Here is a 17469-nt window from a genome sequence, read left to right as displayed (position 1 = left end):
GTGTGGAAGTCTTCCATGCAGGCCTCTCACAGGCAATCAGTTGACCTCTGCCAGCTTCACATTGGCCATACGTGGCTAATGCATGATTACCTACTCCGGCATGAGGACCCACCTCAGTGTCACTGCGGCTACGAAATGACATTCGTCCATCTCTTGCTGAACTGTCCACTTTTAGCCACTCTGCGGTAGACTTTTAACTTTCCCCGCACCCTGCCTTCGATGTTGGGCAATAATGTCTCCACAGCAGGTTTAGTTTTATGTTTTATCTATGAGATTTGGTTTTATACTACAATGTAGGTTTTAGCACATGTCCTTCGTCCCTCTGTGTCTTCCACCCTAGTGCTTTAGGGTGGAGGTTTTAATGTGTTGTAGAGTGGCTGACTTTCCCTTTTTATTCTCATAGTTGGCCAGCCACTGTAATCTGCTTTCATGTTTTACTATCTTCTGTTTCTAGTGTGTCTCTGTTGTTTCTTGTCCTCTTTTGTTCCTTTTAGTGTTCGTTGCCTTCCCTTCGTTCTTATGGCTTTTCCTTTCTTTCCGGTTTGTGTTATATGTTTTGTCCGTTTTATTCTCACACTTGTGGCATTGTTTTATTAGGAACAAGGGACTGATGACCTCGTAGTTTGGTCCCTTCTCCCGCCTTTAAACCAACCAACCTGTGTCCTTTCTACTATTTATATTATGCAAAATACATTATTTAAATCATGACATATTAGCAATGCATGATTTGAGTTTCTTTATAATTTCTTTAAGTTTGTACCATTTTTGACAGACAATCAGAAAAGTCAGTAGCTTTCAAATAACATTAAATAATGTTATGATTCAGTATCTCAGCTTGCAATTATTTCCTAAGTAAATTGTGCAGTTATGAAGTAAAAAATGTGAAAGCATATCAACAAAAACAAATTGTACAAAAAAATGGAAATGGTGTTTTATTGTTTCTGTTTGAGTTTTACATTCATTTCTTTAGTGATAACAATATACTGTGGACCCACAAATAATTTTTGTGTTAAAACTTGCTTATGCTTTGGTCTTTTCTGAAGGTGTTATGATAGCTCTGTAAAGTAATTTGTTTTTAGGGTATTTATCTGTAACTGGCAATATAAAGTTAGTTATAACCCTTTGGTTTTTTCACAGTGGTTGATTCAAAATCAACAATGGTTGTATTTGACAGCGCTGACCTAAATTCTGCTGTGGAAGAGGCTATAAAAGCATCATGGTTTTATCAGGGCCAGGTAACTACTTATATGCAATATTTCACAATATGTGTGTCATCGGTGTTTTTGAGTTTAGACCTGATTGGCTGTTTATATATTCAAGTATGTTTGTTGACTTTTTGTTCCTGTTTTATGCTTACAAGCAAGTTCCTGTTGAAAGTTGTTTGTATCGTGATGTTGTAACTGCTCTCTCTCTCTCTCTCTCTCTCTCTCTCTCTCTCTCTCTCTCTCTCTCTCTGTGTGTGTGTGTGTGTGTGTGTGTGTGTGTGTGTGTGTAATTGATTTAGACCAAAAAAGAAACATACCACAGAAAAAGTTATAATCATTGTTGGCCTTAAAGTGAGTATTACAGAACAGTATATAAAAAATAACTATTTGTAAGCACTCCGAGCTCTGTTTTCTTCTATAGGAATTACAGATGAAGTTAGACAGAATGGGAAGGATAAGATCTGGTTAACACAGGAGACTGAAGTGTATCGAGGAAGATATCTTGTATGGCCACAGAGTGGGGTAGGTCTTTCTGTTTGATGCCATCTTTGCAGTTCATGTGTCAGTTTTGATAGTTATTTAATTGAAACAATTACTCCTTTGGTCTTGAGAGCCACATACCACATCTTTCTTCCATAGAAATACCTGAGGTGGTTACTGTGTATTCAATTCAGGATCTTTCAGCTGTGACTGGCGGTGCTAATCCTTATGCCACAGAACACTACATAATTGTCAGACAAACCGCCAATAGTGTGAAAGTCTCCTGTCTGTAATCAGAAAAATGAAACTCAAATGTTGTGAATAAAAATAAAGCACTTGAAGAGTAAACCTAAAACAACATGGTGAATTTTTATACAGAAAACAAATAACTACAGCACTGTAATAAAATTGAATCACCAAACAATACATGGAAGTGTGGTACAAATGACAAGACTGGCCAACAAATTCAGTGGTTATTTCCTGTCACTGTCTGCAAACATTCTAGCTGCTAATAAGCAACCAAATAAGGATGCATTGGATTTACTGACCTGGGTTCATCACCAACAGCCATTAGTTAAAATAGTATAACCCCTAACAAAACTGCAAAAAATATTAAATTGCTGCAAACCAGTAGAACTTTAGGCTATAATGGTGTTTCCTACAGAGTAGTAAAATCATATTCTGGACCTACAGTTCCAGACTTGAGATATTTTTGTAATCATTACCTGTTTCATCAAAAATTTAAATATGTCATAGTAACAAAAATACTAACCAATATAGAGATAGGATACTCATCTGTAATTAGATACCCATTTCACTCCTTCCATTCTTATCAAAACATTTTCAAAAAAGCAGCCAACAATGGAATATGGAATCATTTTTCTGAGCAATATTTGTTAACTGCCTATCAAGTTGGCATTTATAAAGTTTTCTGTATAGAGAAAGCTGTATATAACCCTGCATTTGAAGTTGCATAGGGGGTAACAAAAATGTGATGCTGCTGTGATATTCTGTGACTTTGTCAAAGTCTTTCATTGTGTATCCCATAGAATTGTATTCAGGGAACTAAAATGTTGCGCCAATACTAACATCCCACTAGCATAGGTGTGATTTAACTTCCAGCACACTTAGCAGAGGTTCTAATTGACAAACTGACCTTCAAGAAAAATGCTAGATTCAATAATTTGGAACATAAAATATGGAGTCCTATGAGGTTTCTATTCTGACAGTTCATAATAAACCAGAATCTGTTTAATGTAACTGAGGAAGCAGCAGCTATTTTCAAAGTGCTGGTAGCAACTCGACATGTCTCCTGTATGTCAAATCAAATGATTTGAAAATTGTATGTAACGAGATGAATAAATCACATATCACTATTTTAAATCTAACATGAGTAAGTGCAAGTAGAATGATGCTCTGCAGTGTAGAATATAGTGTTATGAAAATTTCTGTCAGATTAAAAATGTGTACCAGACCGGGACTTGAACCCAGAATCTCATCTTTTACAGGCAATGCCTCCTTACTGCATGAGCTGTGTAGGCACAGCTAATGACTACCCATCCTCAACCCCCCCCCCCCTCCCCCTTCTCCATTCCTTGCAGGAAGTTTCATAGCAATGTACAGTCTGCTGTGGACTGAAAAGTTCACTCTGGAAATGATCTTCTAGACTGTGACAAAGCCATTTCCCTTCCCTGCAGCGCTCTTTCTTTCAGGAGTGCTACTTGTGTAAGGTATGCAGGAGAACTTCTGTAAAGTTTGGTAAACAGGAAAGAGGTACTGATGAAATCTGTGAGGACACAAAGCTAAATATCTTGGTAGAAGTGATGCAACTAGGTAGTGGTTCAATTTGTACCTAAAAGAAAGAAGACAGTTGTATTGAATAGTCAGAGAAGGAGTATGGGCATCATCAGAATGGGGTACTGTCACATGCAGAGTGCCTCAGGGTTCAGTTCTGCCTCCCCCTCCCTTTTTATTCTTTTTATTAATGGTCTACCTTTTCATTCAGAATATTGTAAATTCACCATCTTTGATAATGAAACTAAAGTACTTACTGATTATTCATTAGACAAACTTAATATGTCAGTTAATAAGATTTTTATGGATATTGTCAACTGGTTTAATACAAGAGATCTTTCTGCTAATTACAGTAAAATAAACTTTATTCAGTGTCACAAATCCTCTGAAGATGAAGAAATAGAGAAAAACCAGGTGACCATCAGACAGTTGGGGTGGATACTTCAAAATATCTGGGCTTCCATTTTGACAGGAATCTAAACTGGGAAAATCAAATCCTGGATCTTTGCTAAAGACTGTGTTCTGCACTGTACACTTTTTGCACCATTTGCTGTTACATAAATATGGAAACACTTAAATCAGCTTATTATCATTATTTTCATGCCATTATGGCATCTGGAATCATGTTTTAGAGAAATCAGCCACTGCCTAGAAAAGTGCTGTGTGAACAGAAGGATCTCACATGGAGATCACCCTAAAGCATCAAGCAGAAACACTTTTAAGGAACTTTAAATTCTGACATTCACTGCACAATATTCAGGGTGTTGGAGGAGGAATAGTCAATATTCCGGGATATGACATGAATGATAATTTGAAGATTTTTCCAAGATAGAGCACGTTTAATGTAAATTATTATTTATTTTCTATATTATTCTGAACATTGTCAGATTTACATGTATATAACAGTTACAAAAACATTAAAAAATGCTTTTTACATAGTTTCAGTTGAAAAACACTCTGGTGAGCAGTCTATGATCAGGAATTTGGTGTGTCAGAAAGTGCCAATTGTATTCTTCAACAGTAGCAGGGGTACTACTATCACAGAATCTGTAAACATATACTATATATGCATATTCTTTATTAGTGTAGATGTGTGGCATTTTAAACAGTGTGTGGACGAACAAAGTAAACCAATGCTTCCCTCTGATACACTCTTAATTCCTCGCCCTACATCACTCACAACACATCGTATACAACCGGCTAGTTTAATGGTAGAAAGACATCACAAGCAAAGAGGTTGAAAGCAATGAGGTAGGTTTGGCTAGAACATAATGTCAAAGAGGCTGGGTGGATAAGACACATACATGCGTGCTTCTAGCCCAAGAATGTATGTCATTAAATGTGCTATGACTCGGTAACCATTCAGAACGGGTCGTACATTCATACAAAGCTTTTTGCTTCAAATAAGGGTTCCTGTCATATCCCTGAAAATTGACCATTGGTACTGTGACACCCTGTACATTCTCCTAGGCAGTATGTATGTGTGTATCATAGTCACAATACTAAAAGAAAAGACAGTATCCACTATCAGCATTCAAAACTGAGTGTGGTACAATAAGGAGTCCGTTTCACAGGCAGTAAGGTTTTTAATGCCCTCCCTTCACAGATTAAGTGTTTAGTTTAGTGGATGAGGATCTCTTTAAAAAAAAATTAAGCAGTTTCTATTGCAATGGTCATTTTATGCTGTAGAAGAGTCCCTGAAACACAATATGTAGTGTCCATGCACCTGTAACATTCATATGCATTTCCAGGTATGTATTTGCTTGCATATCTATTTATTATTGTAAACATATTTAAATACTTATTTTTCTGTAATATACCTAAGTTGCAGGTACTTTAATATGAAACTGATCACTACTATTTACGTAATACCATAGAATGTAACCTCATCAAACTTGTAAAACAGACACATGCCATCTCCTGTGTGATATATTCACAACATGGGTCATCCTTACATAAAACAAATAAATAAGTATCCGAATAGATTATTTGGTAAGAGCATTTCCTGGAAAAGGCAAGGTTACAAGTTTGAGTTCCAGTCTGGAACACAGTTTTTATCTGTCAGGAAGTTTTAAGCACAAGTAGTTTACAGCTATTTAGCAATAGTCAATTAGTCATGCAGGTATGCAATCTATGTTAGTGTAAAACTTCCTGGCAGATTAAAACTGTGCGCCAGACCGAGACTCGAACTCGGGACCTTTGCCTTTGGCGGGCAAGTGTTATAGCACTTGTCCGCAAAAGGCAAAGGTCCTGCGTTCAAGTCTTGGTCCAGCACACAGTTTTAATCTGCCAGGAAGTTTCATATCAGTGCACACTCCACTGCAGAGGAAAATCTCATTATGTTCCACTTCCCTGTAGGTATTCATGATGTGATATACAGAATATGAATGAATGGATACATGAATTAATTTTAAAAATATTCATTGCTTTCTTTAATGAGAATAGAAATTTTATAAGACAATGCACGAATTAGTATTACTGTTATTTATAAGCAGAATTTTTCCAAAGTCTGACTGTTTGATGACTTTGTGACATAATTGCATTAGATATCCCCAAAGTTTGTGAGTTAGTACTAAGTTTGTGCTTCCAGCATTTTAATAGAAAAGAAATATCAGTGAAACTTATGGAGAGTTTTAAAATTCATTCATTTATATTCTGAAACTCAATTGTGACTATACACAAGGATGTGGAACAAGTTGACAAGTACAATATGAAGCCAACAATTGATTATTGTTAAACTGCTAATGACAATTTTTGTTTCCTTATTCTATATTTAATATAATACAATTAACAGAAATGCAAAACTGTGAAACTCTTCAGTTCTCTTCAATAGCTTCTTCTTATCTTTTCTTGATAGCTTAATGTCTACATAAGCCACATCCATATTTATCATGGACCAGCCATAAGAATGCAGACCTATTTAAAATGATCATCACAAATTGTCATGCACTTCATTCTCATCTGCCACTACATCTATACTCTGCAAACCACTGTGTAGCGCATGGCAGAGAGTTTGTCTCATTGTACCAGTTATTAGGTGTTCCACCCATTCCATACACATATGTCCCCCTGCAAGTCTGAGGCTTAAAATAGGCCTGAGGTATTCCTGCCTGTCATAAGGGGTGACTAAAAGGAGTCTCACATGTTTCATCCTTTATGTGATGGTCCCCTATAGGGTTTGATCTCCATTTTTCAAAATTTTTCCTGAAGACCGAGCCAGTTGGAGAAGGGCACCTTACACGGTACATTGTGTTCATCATGCACTGAGATCTTTAGCCCACTTTCTTATCGTCGGATTGCAGTCCTGCCCATTCTCCATCTCTTGAGCAAGGACATTTTCCTGTGTGCATTTTCCACCGTGTACAATGCAGTGTCACTTTCTGTGCTGAGATGACCATGGACTTCTCTGTACCTCATATCCAGTTCGGTAGCCAGGCTGTTGTGGTGGGGCCACCACACACCCTGTTGGTTGTAGCCCCCTGACAACATAGGGATCACTCTGCTCATGCCTGCGCCATTAACTCACGATGTATGATACGGAGTAGATGTCTGTTACCCTGGAGCATTGAGACAGCAATCGCCATCCTGCCAGGTGGCCTTTGCTATGGCTGGGTGGCACCCGTGGGGAGGGCCACTGCTGAAGTGGGTGGCATCAGGGTGAATGACATGACATGTCATGTAGTCATCTTTTGCTGGTGGTCCTCCACCAGAAGTCTCTAAGTGGGCAAAATCTAACTTTAATGCTAAGAAATATGACCCCAAGTCATTCCTCTCCATCGGAGGAACCCCAGGCTAAGGATGGCAGTGAAGCTTATTCATCTTGGTACATCGTATGTTTGAGAGTTGATGGGGAATCTTTCATGTCCATGAAGCCTCAATTTTTTGTGGAGAATTTGGAGGACAAGTTTGAGGAGGTGGAGAGGTTGTCCAAAATGTGTTCTGGGTCAGTTTTGATAAAAACAGCATCCTCTGCCCAGTCACAGGCATTACTCACTTGTGGCAAGTTGGGGGATGTTTCCGTTACCATCATGCCTCATAGGAGTTTAAATATGGTCCAGGGATTATATTCCACAGGGACCTTCTTTTGCAGTCTGACGATGAGCTGCGTGCAAATTTTGAGTGGTGAGGTGTTCATTTCATCCAGCGTGCCCTTTGGGTCCGAGGCATAACCAGGTTGCCACTGGTGCCTTCATCTTGGCCTTCGAGGGTGACACATTGCACGAGAAGGTCAAGGTGATGGTCTTCCTCTGTGACATCAAGCTATATATCCCTCCTCCGATGTGGTGCTTTAAGTGCTGGAAGTTTGACCATATTCTTTGCGCTGTACTTCAAGCCCACCTGCCGAGATTGTGGATGTCCATCGCATCCCAATACTCTATGTGCCCCACCTCCCGTCTGTGTCAACTGCAGAGAGCATCATTCACCTTGCTCACCACACTGCAGGATTCTACAGAAAGAGAGGAAAATCATGGAATATCAGACTTTGGACCGACTGACCTACACTGAGACAATTCTCGCCCCATCAGTTCCTCAAATTCCTTTCAGAACCGGGAGGCTACACCTGCCCCCTTGATGGTGGGAGCACTTCCCTCCCTGTTGCTCCCACACCATCTTCTTTGGGAGCAACACCCCCGAATGATCAGGAATTTCAGTCCCTACTTCTGAGCCAGAGAAGCGTAAGGCTTCTTCGGCTCCTCTTACTAGTATGGGGTCCCTTGGGTTACTTCCTTCCCATGTTTCTGATAGTGGGAAAGATGACATCTGCCAGTGGCTGAAGAGTCCAAAAGCAGATGGTCGTAGGGCCTCACGCTCATCCTCAGTCCCTGAGACAGATTCAGTGAAGTCCTCCCAACCAGGGAAACCCAAGGAACAGGGTGAGAAATCGAAAAGAAGACCCCTAAGAACAGGGAACTTTTGGTGGCACCCACACCACCGCTACCTGCAAGCTCTGCATCTGTGGATGAGGTGGAGATTCTGGCATCCACTAAGGACCTGGATCTCACCAGACCCTCAGACAGACACAATTGATATAGAGTGCTCAGGCAAAAAGTGACCATGAGGTGTAAAACTGCGTCATTGAATGTTCCATGCTTTCCCAGTCTCATGATGATGTCATCCTCCAGTGGAATTGCTGCAGTTTTTTCCACCACCTGGCTGAGCTACAGCAACTGTTAAGCTTTACACCTGCTTTCTGCATTGCCCTCCAGGAAACCTGGTTCTCAGTAATGCAGACACCTGCTCTCCGTGGCTATAAGAGATATTGCAGGAACCGTAGTGACTATAATCGATTGTCAGCTGGAGTTTGTGTTTATGTCCTAAAGTCAGTCGGTAGTGAGCTGGTGCCCCTTCAAACCCCCCTTGAAGCTGTGGCTGTCAGAATACAGAAGATGCAGGAAATAAATGTCTGCAATGTATATCTTCCTCCAGATGGTGCAGTACCCCTGAATGTATTAACTGTACTGATTGATAAACTCCCTAAACCTTTCCTACTTTTGGGAGATTTTATCACCCAAAACCCCCTTGTGGGGTGGCACCATGCTTACTGGCCGAGGCAAAGATGCTGAAACTTTACTGTATCAGTTCGACCTCTGCCATTTAAATACTGGGGCTGCTACACATTTCAGTGTGGCTCGAGGTAGATACTCGGCCATTGATTTATTAATTTGTAGCCCAGGACTTCTCCCATCTATCCACTGGAGAGCATGTGATGACCTGTGTGGTAGTGACAACTTCCCCATCTTCCTGTCACTGCCACAGCATCCAGATGGGCTTTAAACAAGGCAGACTGGGAAGCCTTCACCTCAGCTGTCACCGTTGACTTTCCCCCTCATGGTAACATTGATGTGATGGTTGAGCAGGTGACTAGCACAATTGTTTCTTCGGCAGAAAACGTGATCCCTCACTCTTTAGGGTGCCCCCAGCGAAAGACAGTGAGGCAATTACAGAGCATTGGTGAGCTCTACAGTGACATAAGCGACACCTTTCCATTGAGCATCTGATAACCATTAAGTTGCTTCATGCTCATGTATGCCAGCTTATAAAACGACAAAAACAGGAGGGTTGGGAGAGGTATGTGTCCACCATTGGGTGCCATACATCACCTTCCCAAGTCTGGATGAAGATCAGACATCTTTTTGGGTACCAGACCCCAACAGGTGTCCCTGATGTTACCATCAATGGCGTGCTATGTACCAATGCAAACGTGATTTCCGAGCAGTTTGTTGAGCACTATGCTTGAGTCTCTGTGTTAGAGAACTATGCCCCCCCTCCCCCCCCCCCCCCCCCCCCCAAGCATTTCACACCCACATATGGCGGATTGAAAACTCTTGTTCACTATATGACACAGTGAACCCTATAACGCCCCATTTACAGAGTGGGAGTTCCTCAGTGCTCTTGCACATTGCCCCAACACAGCTCCTGGGCCACATCGGATCCACAGTCAGATGATTGAACATCTTTTGTCTGACTACAAGCGCCATCTCCCCATTATCTTCAACCAGATCTGCTGCGACAGCATCTTTCCATTGCAATGGCAGGAGAGCACAATCATTCCAGTGCTTAAACCCAGTAAAACCCCCCTTGATGTGGGTAGCTATTGGCCCATCAGCCTCACCAATGTTCTTTGTAAGCTGCTGGAACATATGTTGCCAAGTCAGGGTGGCTTCTGCCAGGGTCGCTCTGCCACTGATAATCTTGTGTCCCTCAATTCCGCCATCTGAACAGCCTTTTCCAGATGCCAACACCTTGTTGGCGTCTTTTTTGATCTACGCAAAGTGTATGACACAACCTGGTGACATCATATCCTTGCCACATTATACAGGTGGGGTCTCCAAGGTCCCCTCCCAATTTTTATCCAGAATTTCCTGTCGCTCTGTACTTCCCATGTACAAGTTGGTGCCTCCCGTAGTTCCCCTATATCCAGGAGAATTGGGTCCCACAGTGCTTTGTATTGAGTACATCATTATTTTTAGTGGCCATTAATGGTCTAGCAGCAGCTGTAGGGCCGTCCGTCTCACCCTATCTGTACGCAGATGACTTCTGAATTTTGTACTGCTCCACCAGCACTGGTGTTGCTGAGCAGTGCCTACAGGGAGCCATCCACAATGCGCAGTCATGTGCTCTCGCCCACAGCTTCCAGTTTTCGGCTGCTAAATCATGTGTCATGCACTTCTGTTGGCGTCGTACCGTTCATCTGAAACCAGAACTTTGCCCTAACAATTATCCACTCACTGTAGTGGAGACATATCAGTTCTTAGGACTGGTTTTTGGTGTCCGATTGACTTGGCTTCCTCACCTTTATCAGCTTAACCAGAAGTGCTGGCAGCACCTCAGTGCCCTCTGCTGCCTGAGCAACACCAACTGGGGTGCAGATCACTCTATGCTGTTGCAGCTCTACAAAGCCCTTGTTCAATCCCTCCTTGACTATAGGAGTCTGGTTTATGGTTTGGTGGTGCCCTCAGTATTGTGTGTACTCGACCCAGTGCACCAATGTGGCATTCGTCTAGCAACCGGAGCTTTTGGAATGAGTCCAGTGACCAGTGTCCTGGTGGAGGCTGAAGTTCCTCCATTGCAGATCCAATGTGCACAACTACTCGCCAGTTACGTTGCACACATTCATAGTTCTCCTGAACATCCGAACTACCGTCTCCTTTTTCCATCCATGGCAGGTTATCTCCTGCATCAGCGGCCCAGGTCAGGGCTAACAGTTGCAGTTCGCGTGTGATCCCTTCTGTCTGAACTGGAGTCCTTCCACTTACCACCTCCCATCCAGGTCTGTCCACATACACCTCCATGGTGTACACCTACGCCGCAGATTTGTCTGGACCTTTTGCATGACCTCAAGGACTCAGTTACTCCTGCCGCTCTCTGCTGTCACTTCCTCTTGATTCTTGACATGTTCCGGGGATCTGAAATGGTTTACACTGATGGCTCATTGGTTGTTGATCATGTTGGCTTTGCTTACATCATTAGAGGCCAGTTTGAACAGCATTCCCTTCCTGATGACTGCAGTGTATTCACTGTTGATCTGGTGGCCATCTCTTGTGCCCTTCAGTATATCTGTTCATGCCCGGGGACTCATTTCTTCAGTTTACTGATTCCTTGAGCAGCCTACAAGCTATCGACCAGTGCTACCCTCACCATCCTTTGGTAGCATCCATCCATGAGTCCATCTATGCCCTGGACCAGTCCCATCGTTCAGTGGTGTTTGTGTGGACCCGAGGACACGTCGGCATCCCAGGCAATGAACTTGCCGACAGGCAGGCCAAAGAGGCTATGCAGAAACCGCTTGTGAACCTGACCTGTGTTCTGACTTAAGCCAAAGTGTTTCTCAGCTTTGGGAAATGGAATGGCATAACAGTATACACAACAAACTGTGAATCATTAAGGAGACTACAAATGTGTGGAAGTCTTCCATATGGATATCTTGCAGGGAATCAGTTGTCCTCTGCTGGCTCCGCATTGACCACACTTGGGCAACTCATGGTTACCTCCTGCACCGTGAAGACCTGCCTGAGTGTCGGAGCGGTGCCTGGTTGACAGTGGCTCATATTCTGGTGCACTGTCCCACTTTGACTGCCCAGCGATGACATCTTGCGTTACCGGACTCGTTGCCTTTAATTTTATCTGACAACACCTCAGCATCTGATTTAATGTTATGTTTTATTCATGAGGGTAGGTTTTATCATTTTATCTAAGTTTTAGCACATGTCCTTTGTCCCTCTGTGTCTTCCACCTTAGTGCTTCTTGGGAGGAGGTTGTAATGTATTGCATAGTGGATGGCTTCTCCTTTTTTATTCTCATGGACAGCCAGCCATGGTAATCTACTTTGTTGTTTTAATCTCTTCATCCCATTTCTTGCGTTTCTGGGGTTTTCTTGTCCCCCTTTTGTCCATTTACATGTTTGTTGCCATTCATCATACTTGTGATTTTTCCTTTCATTCCACGTTGAGTTGTCAATCTCGTGTTTTTTTTTTTTTTTTTTTTTTTTTTTTTTTTTTTTTTTTTTTTTTCCCCCCACACTTGTGGCATTATTTTATTCAGAACAAGGGACTGATGAATTCATAGTTTGGTCCCTTTCCCCATCTTTTATTCCAACCAACCGACCAAGCATTCACATATGGAGCACAGGAAGAATGACTGTTCAGTTGCCTCTGTGCATGCAGCAATTAATCTAATCCTGTAGGAGCAATACATTAGAGGTTGTCCTGTATTGCTAAAGAGGAACTTCAGTCCTTGAGTCCATATAATCAGGTAATTTGTAGAAAGAATTGCTAACAAAAATTATTAATTTGTGTTTTATATTAGCAGTGATTCTAAACTTTTTGCTTGTTGTAGATCTTCGCACAATAATACAGTTCCACATTATGAATGCTAGACAAAGAGACAGCACACATCAAAATTAATTTCTTGTCTTGTACTTTGTTGGGTATGCAGCTTGTATGAAACTAAATTTTATTATTAAATAGAAATCAAGAAATGGAAGTATTTACTTGTAGCTGATTGGTATGTGGAACCTATAAACATACAGCATCACAGAAGGGTTACTAGCTTTCAGCTATCACTTTTCTCTAGTGTAAGTACCTACTACTGTAACAATACTGATTGTTTTATGAATGGCTGCTCAGACTGACAGGAGTAGAGCGGAGAAAAGTCAAGAGGCAATTGGGAAGGGGTAAGATTTATGGGACAACAGGGGTGGGGTGTAAATGACTGAATGGTAGAGAGAGAGAAAGGTATTTCTCCATGAAAGTAGCAAAATGAGGATTGAAAATGTATCATTCTCCAAACTTTGTGAGAGAGTGAGTTGGGACTGGAGCTGGAATGATGTGGGATATAGCAGGAGAAGAAAAGTGTTGCTGAGAATAAGGAAGCAAGAAGGGGACTGAAGGAGGTTTAGGCCAAAGGGATTGCGAGAACAGAGGAAATGATGCAGGGACAGTTTGCATATATGTATTTCTGAAGAGGTGGTACTGGGGAGACGGCTTCACTTGCCCATAAAGCAGCTATAGAAGCCATTGGTGTCATGGTGCATAGCTTGTTTAATGACTGTGTGACTGAGTCTGCAGTTAGTCACAGTTTGTCGTAAGTAGTTGAAGCAGTGTTGCAAGATATTGTTGAGTTTCAGAAAGGAATGGGAAATGTTTTCATATTAAGTGGGCAAGGAATTGTCTGCTTTTACCTCTGTGTTAATGTTGTCAACATATCTCCTGATTCCCATTCTAATATGGTGCCATGAATGCAAAGGCTGTGTGTTGGGCCTTTTTAACATGGAATGGAAGAAACAGTGAAAATGAAGTTACTGTTGGTGATTGATGTGTTTGACGTGAGTACCAGTGGGCATCACATCACACCTACAATGGGAAGCAAGAGTTGGCCAAACGTGTTGATAACATTGCTAGGACCTTTATAGATGGACAATATTATGTCCAGCTAGTCCAGAACCACATGTACCATGCTTACTGTGATGCCAGCAAACCCATAGCCACTATGAGCCAGTCACTGATCAAAATATATTTTCTCCCTCTCTCAGTTGCCATTTACCTTTTTTCTCTTGCCACTCCTGTCAGCCTGAGCCATCACACATAAACGACCAATACCATAGCAACAACATGTGGATGCACTTGTAAGTCATGTCATTGTACATGTGAGAGTGCTTACTTACAGTAGAAAAAAAGCAGTAGTAAGAAAGCTGTTGTTATGTGTTTATAATGACCACATATCAGCCTTTCCTCATTTTTCATCATTAATTAGTCCCTGGCCTACCTTTTAGTACTGCTTTTATATCCCTAGTAACACATGCCTTTGAGGTGTAAATCTAAAGATAAATGAGTGTAATAAGTCAAAGATATTTGATGAGTCTCTACAAGATTGATACACACTGTACACATTATTCTTACTGCTTGCTTTTACTGAATTATTACTAAGTGTGCAGGTCAATAAGAACTGGATGTAAGTAAAATATGACAATACCCCAGTCTTTGAGTCAAGTAGGACATACTTCTATGAGAATCACATGCTGAAAAGCACTTCTTCATTTGTTTATTTATGTGCATATTCAGTTTGCGCTTGTTATCCAGCCAGACATCCAGGACATCTATGCATGGTTTTCCATTAACTGTATGAGCAATTATATCTATTCATTTTAGCTGCAGAGCATTGTTATATGTTTGAAATGGCCAACTATAAGTCTGCGGGAGACAAACCTGAAATATTTAATTGTATTGTCTTATAATATTTATAAGTACATTCTCTACTACTCAGATTATGATATGAAAGAGAGGCATATTAGCATATTAGCCATTCTAGACCTACCTCAGGATTTTGATACTGTAAATCACCCCATTCTTCTACATAAGTTAGAAACTTATGGGGTCAGAGGAGTGGCATTAGATTTGTTAATATTGTACCTTGCTGACAGGAGACAATGTGTTAAGTTGCATCGTACAACCGGGGGATTTATATAAACAGTAAAATCATCTTATAAAATTCTCAACTGTGGAGTCCCTCAGGGAAGTATTATTGGGCCTTTTCTGTCCATTGTGTACATCAATGATATAATAATTCAAAAAAATGCAAACCTTGTGAATTTTGCTGACGACACCTCCTTCATAAACTGGGGCCCTACAAAACAGCTAACAATGCAAAATAATATGAAGAACACTAGCCTCATCACAGAATATATAACTAAAACTAAATTGGCATTAAATAAGGAAAAGACAATGCTAATGGAGTTTATGCTAAATTACAAATCAAGACAAGTAGATACTGAGCCAGAGTTATCAATTGAAACAATTGATAAACATAAATTCCTGGTTATTATAGTTGATGAACATCTTACATGGAAGGAGCACATCAGCTACATGTGTAAAGAAATTTTGTGTAATGCCTACCTGCTAAAACGCCTTTCTAGCATAATTGCGTCACTAGTCTTAAGACAAATCTATTTTGGTATTATACACTCCCAGCTACAATACGGTATTGAGATTTGGGGTGGGGCACCAACGGTATACATGGATAGGGCTTTTAGAGCCAAGAAGAGAGCAATTAGGATAATAGTGAATATTAGTAAATGTCAATCCTGTAGAGAATACTTCATTAAGTATAATATACTAACAGTGTATTCATTATACGTTCTAAGGACTATACTGTTTGGAAAAGAAAATATGGAGCACAGTACAATAAAGAGTGTTATTCATAGTTATAATACAAGGAAGAAAGAGGATTACCACATAAAATTCAGAAAAAAAAGGCAACCGATCAAAATCCATTTTCTGCTGGAAGATTTTTTTACAACAGACTGGCAAATACCATAAAAATGTTAAAAGGAAACATATTTAAAATAAAATTAAAGCAGCTGTTAATTGCAAAATGTTTGTACTCCATCAAGGATTTTTAATGTTGTATATACTTTATTTCTACCACTAAACTATTATTATTGTTCATGTATGTACTGACTGACTATGCCCACAACTGTAAAAGTTATTATGGACAAATTATCCATTATTATTATTATTATTTAAAATGAAGTATTTGTTGTTATAGGTTCCATGGTCAGTGAGAAACCTCTTAGTACAAGAATCAGTCTTCACTGAAGTTGTAAAAAAATTGGAATCACGTATGTCCCCATTAAATATTGGTTCTTCCTTGGACAAGGCTGCAGATATTGGACCTGCAGTGAGGAGAAATGTACAGGAACAGGTGATGAAAATATTAAACAGAGCCCAGCAGAAAGGTCTTCAGGTACGTGTAGGGTAGTTGGTTTTCTTGCAGACATGTATAATAATACAATCTGTGATCCCTAAAATTAGCAGTAGTATGCACTCAGTGTTTTTCACTGTGTTTGACACTTCATAATAACATATTTTTCATAATATTAATTCATAGATGAAACACAATATAATAATTTTACCTTCCTTCAATATATGATGTAACTTAAGTTACCCATTCATTATATAGGATACATTAAATAGTGTCGGAGAGTGACTTCTTTGAACTAGACTTCAGGGAAGAGCTATAGAACTTGCACATGGAATCTGTTAGAAGTGCTGAATAAAAAAAGAACAGTTTCTTTCTTCATATTTTTAGTTATTTCATATTTTAACTGCTTAGTGAAATTTTGGAAAATAAAGAACTAACTTGAAAGTTGAAATAAACATAGGTTAAGAGAAGATACCCTTTACATTCTTACAGAATCAAGATTGAACAATGCACAGACTGGCACCTTAAATACTAAAAAGATGAGAGGTAGGAAGATATGGGGAATCAGAAGCAGCAAAGGAGACAAGTGATTCTCAATAGCAGTGGCAAAATGAGTGTGAAATTGTGTGTGTGTGTGTGTGTGTGTCAGAGAGAGAGAGAGAGAGAGAGAGAGAGAGAGAGAGAGAGAGAGAATGAGTGAATGAGAGTGACAGTGAGAGTGAGAGCAGAAGCGAGGGGGGGGGGGGAGACTTTTGGGAGAAAGGGGAGTACAGTTGAATTGAGGCTGACATGGGGTGGAGAATGAAAATTAAGGACAGAGTAACAACAAGAGAGCTGGAGGGGAGTAGATAAAATTCAGGGATTCTTCTTTTGGGGGATAAGGATATGATTTTAGGTAGGACGTCCTGAAATTCCCAAGGCCTGTATGGAACTAAAATTGTAAGCGACTATATTTCATCCAGCAATAACAAAACTATACAGCATATGACAGCCAGTCCAAAAGTGATCATACACTTGAAAGATTTGAAGTACAAATAGCTACAAAGCTGGAATGAAACAGATTCATTGAGCAAGCAGACAGTAATGTAAATGATGAGAATCTATTTCAGAGTAAGATGATTTACAAGATGAAATAAATCAACAGTACACCAGATATATTTCAAATACAAAGAAAACCAAAGAAAAAGAAATCTCAAATGGGACAAGCTATTATGAAGAAGACAATAACTTGAATCAAATATTGATAAAGATATAACAGAATATGCTGAGTTATACAAAACTATTTGAAAAA

The 17469-nt window shown here is 40.2% G+C and overlaps 1 protein-coding gene across 1 annotated transcript in view; it reads left to right on the top strand.

The window, feature by feature from the left end:
- Nucleotides 1-17469, top strand: part of LOC126354840 (putative aldehyde dehydrogenase DhaS) — a 225344-nt gene that overhangs the window by 144521 nt on the left and 63354 nt on the right. Inside the window, exons 6-7 of the mRNA XM_050004816.1 lie at nt 1138-1235; nt 16023-16220. Coding sequence (XP_049860773.1) covers nt 1138-1235; nt 16023-16220 — 296 coding nt within the window. The remainder of the gene's footprint in view (nt 1-1137; nt 1236-16022; nt 16221-17469) is intronic.

Source organism: Schistocerca gregaria, chromosome 3, assembly GCF_023897955.1.
Source record: "Schistocerca gregaria isolate iqSchGreg1 chromosome 3, iqSchGreg1.2, whole genome shotgun sequence".
NCBI lineage: Eukaryota > Metazoa > Arthropoda > Insecta > Orthoptera > Acrididae > Schistocerca > Schistocerca gregaria.
The sequence above is the reverse complement of the archived record's forward strand: the minus strand, read 5'-3'. Positions and strand labels throughout refer to the sequence as shown.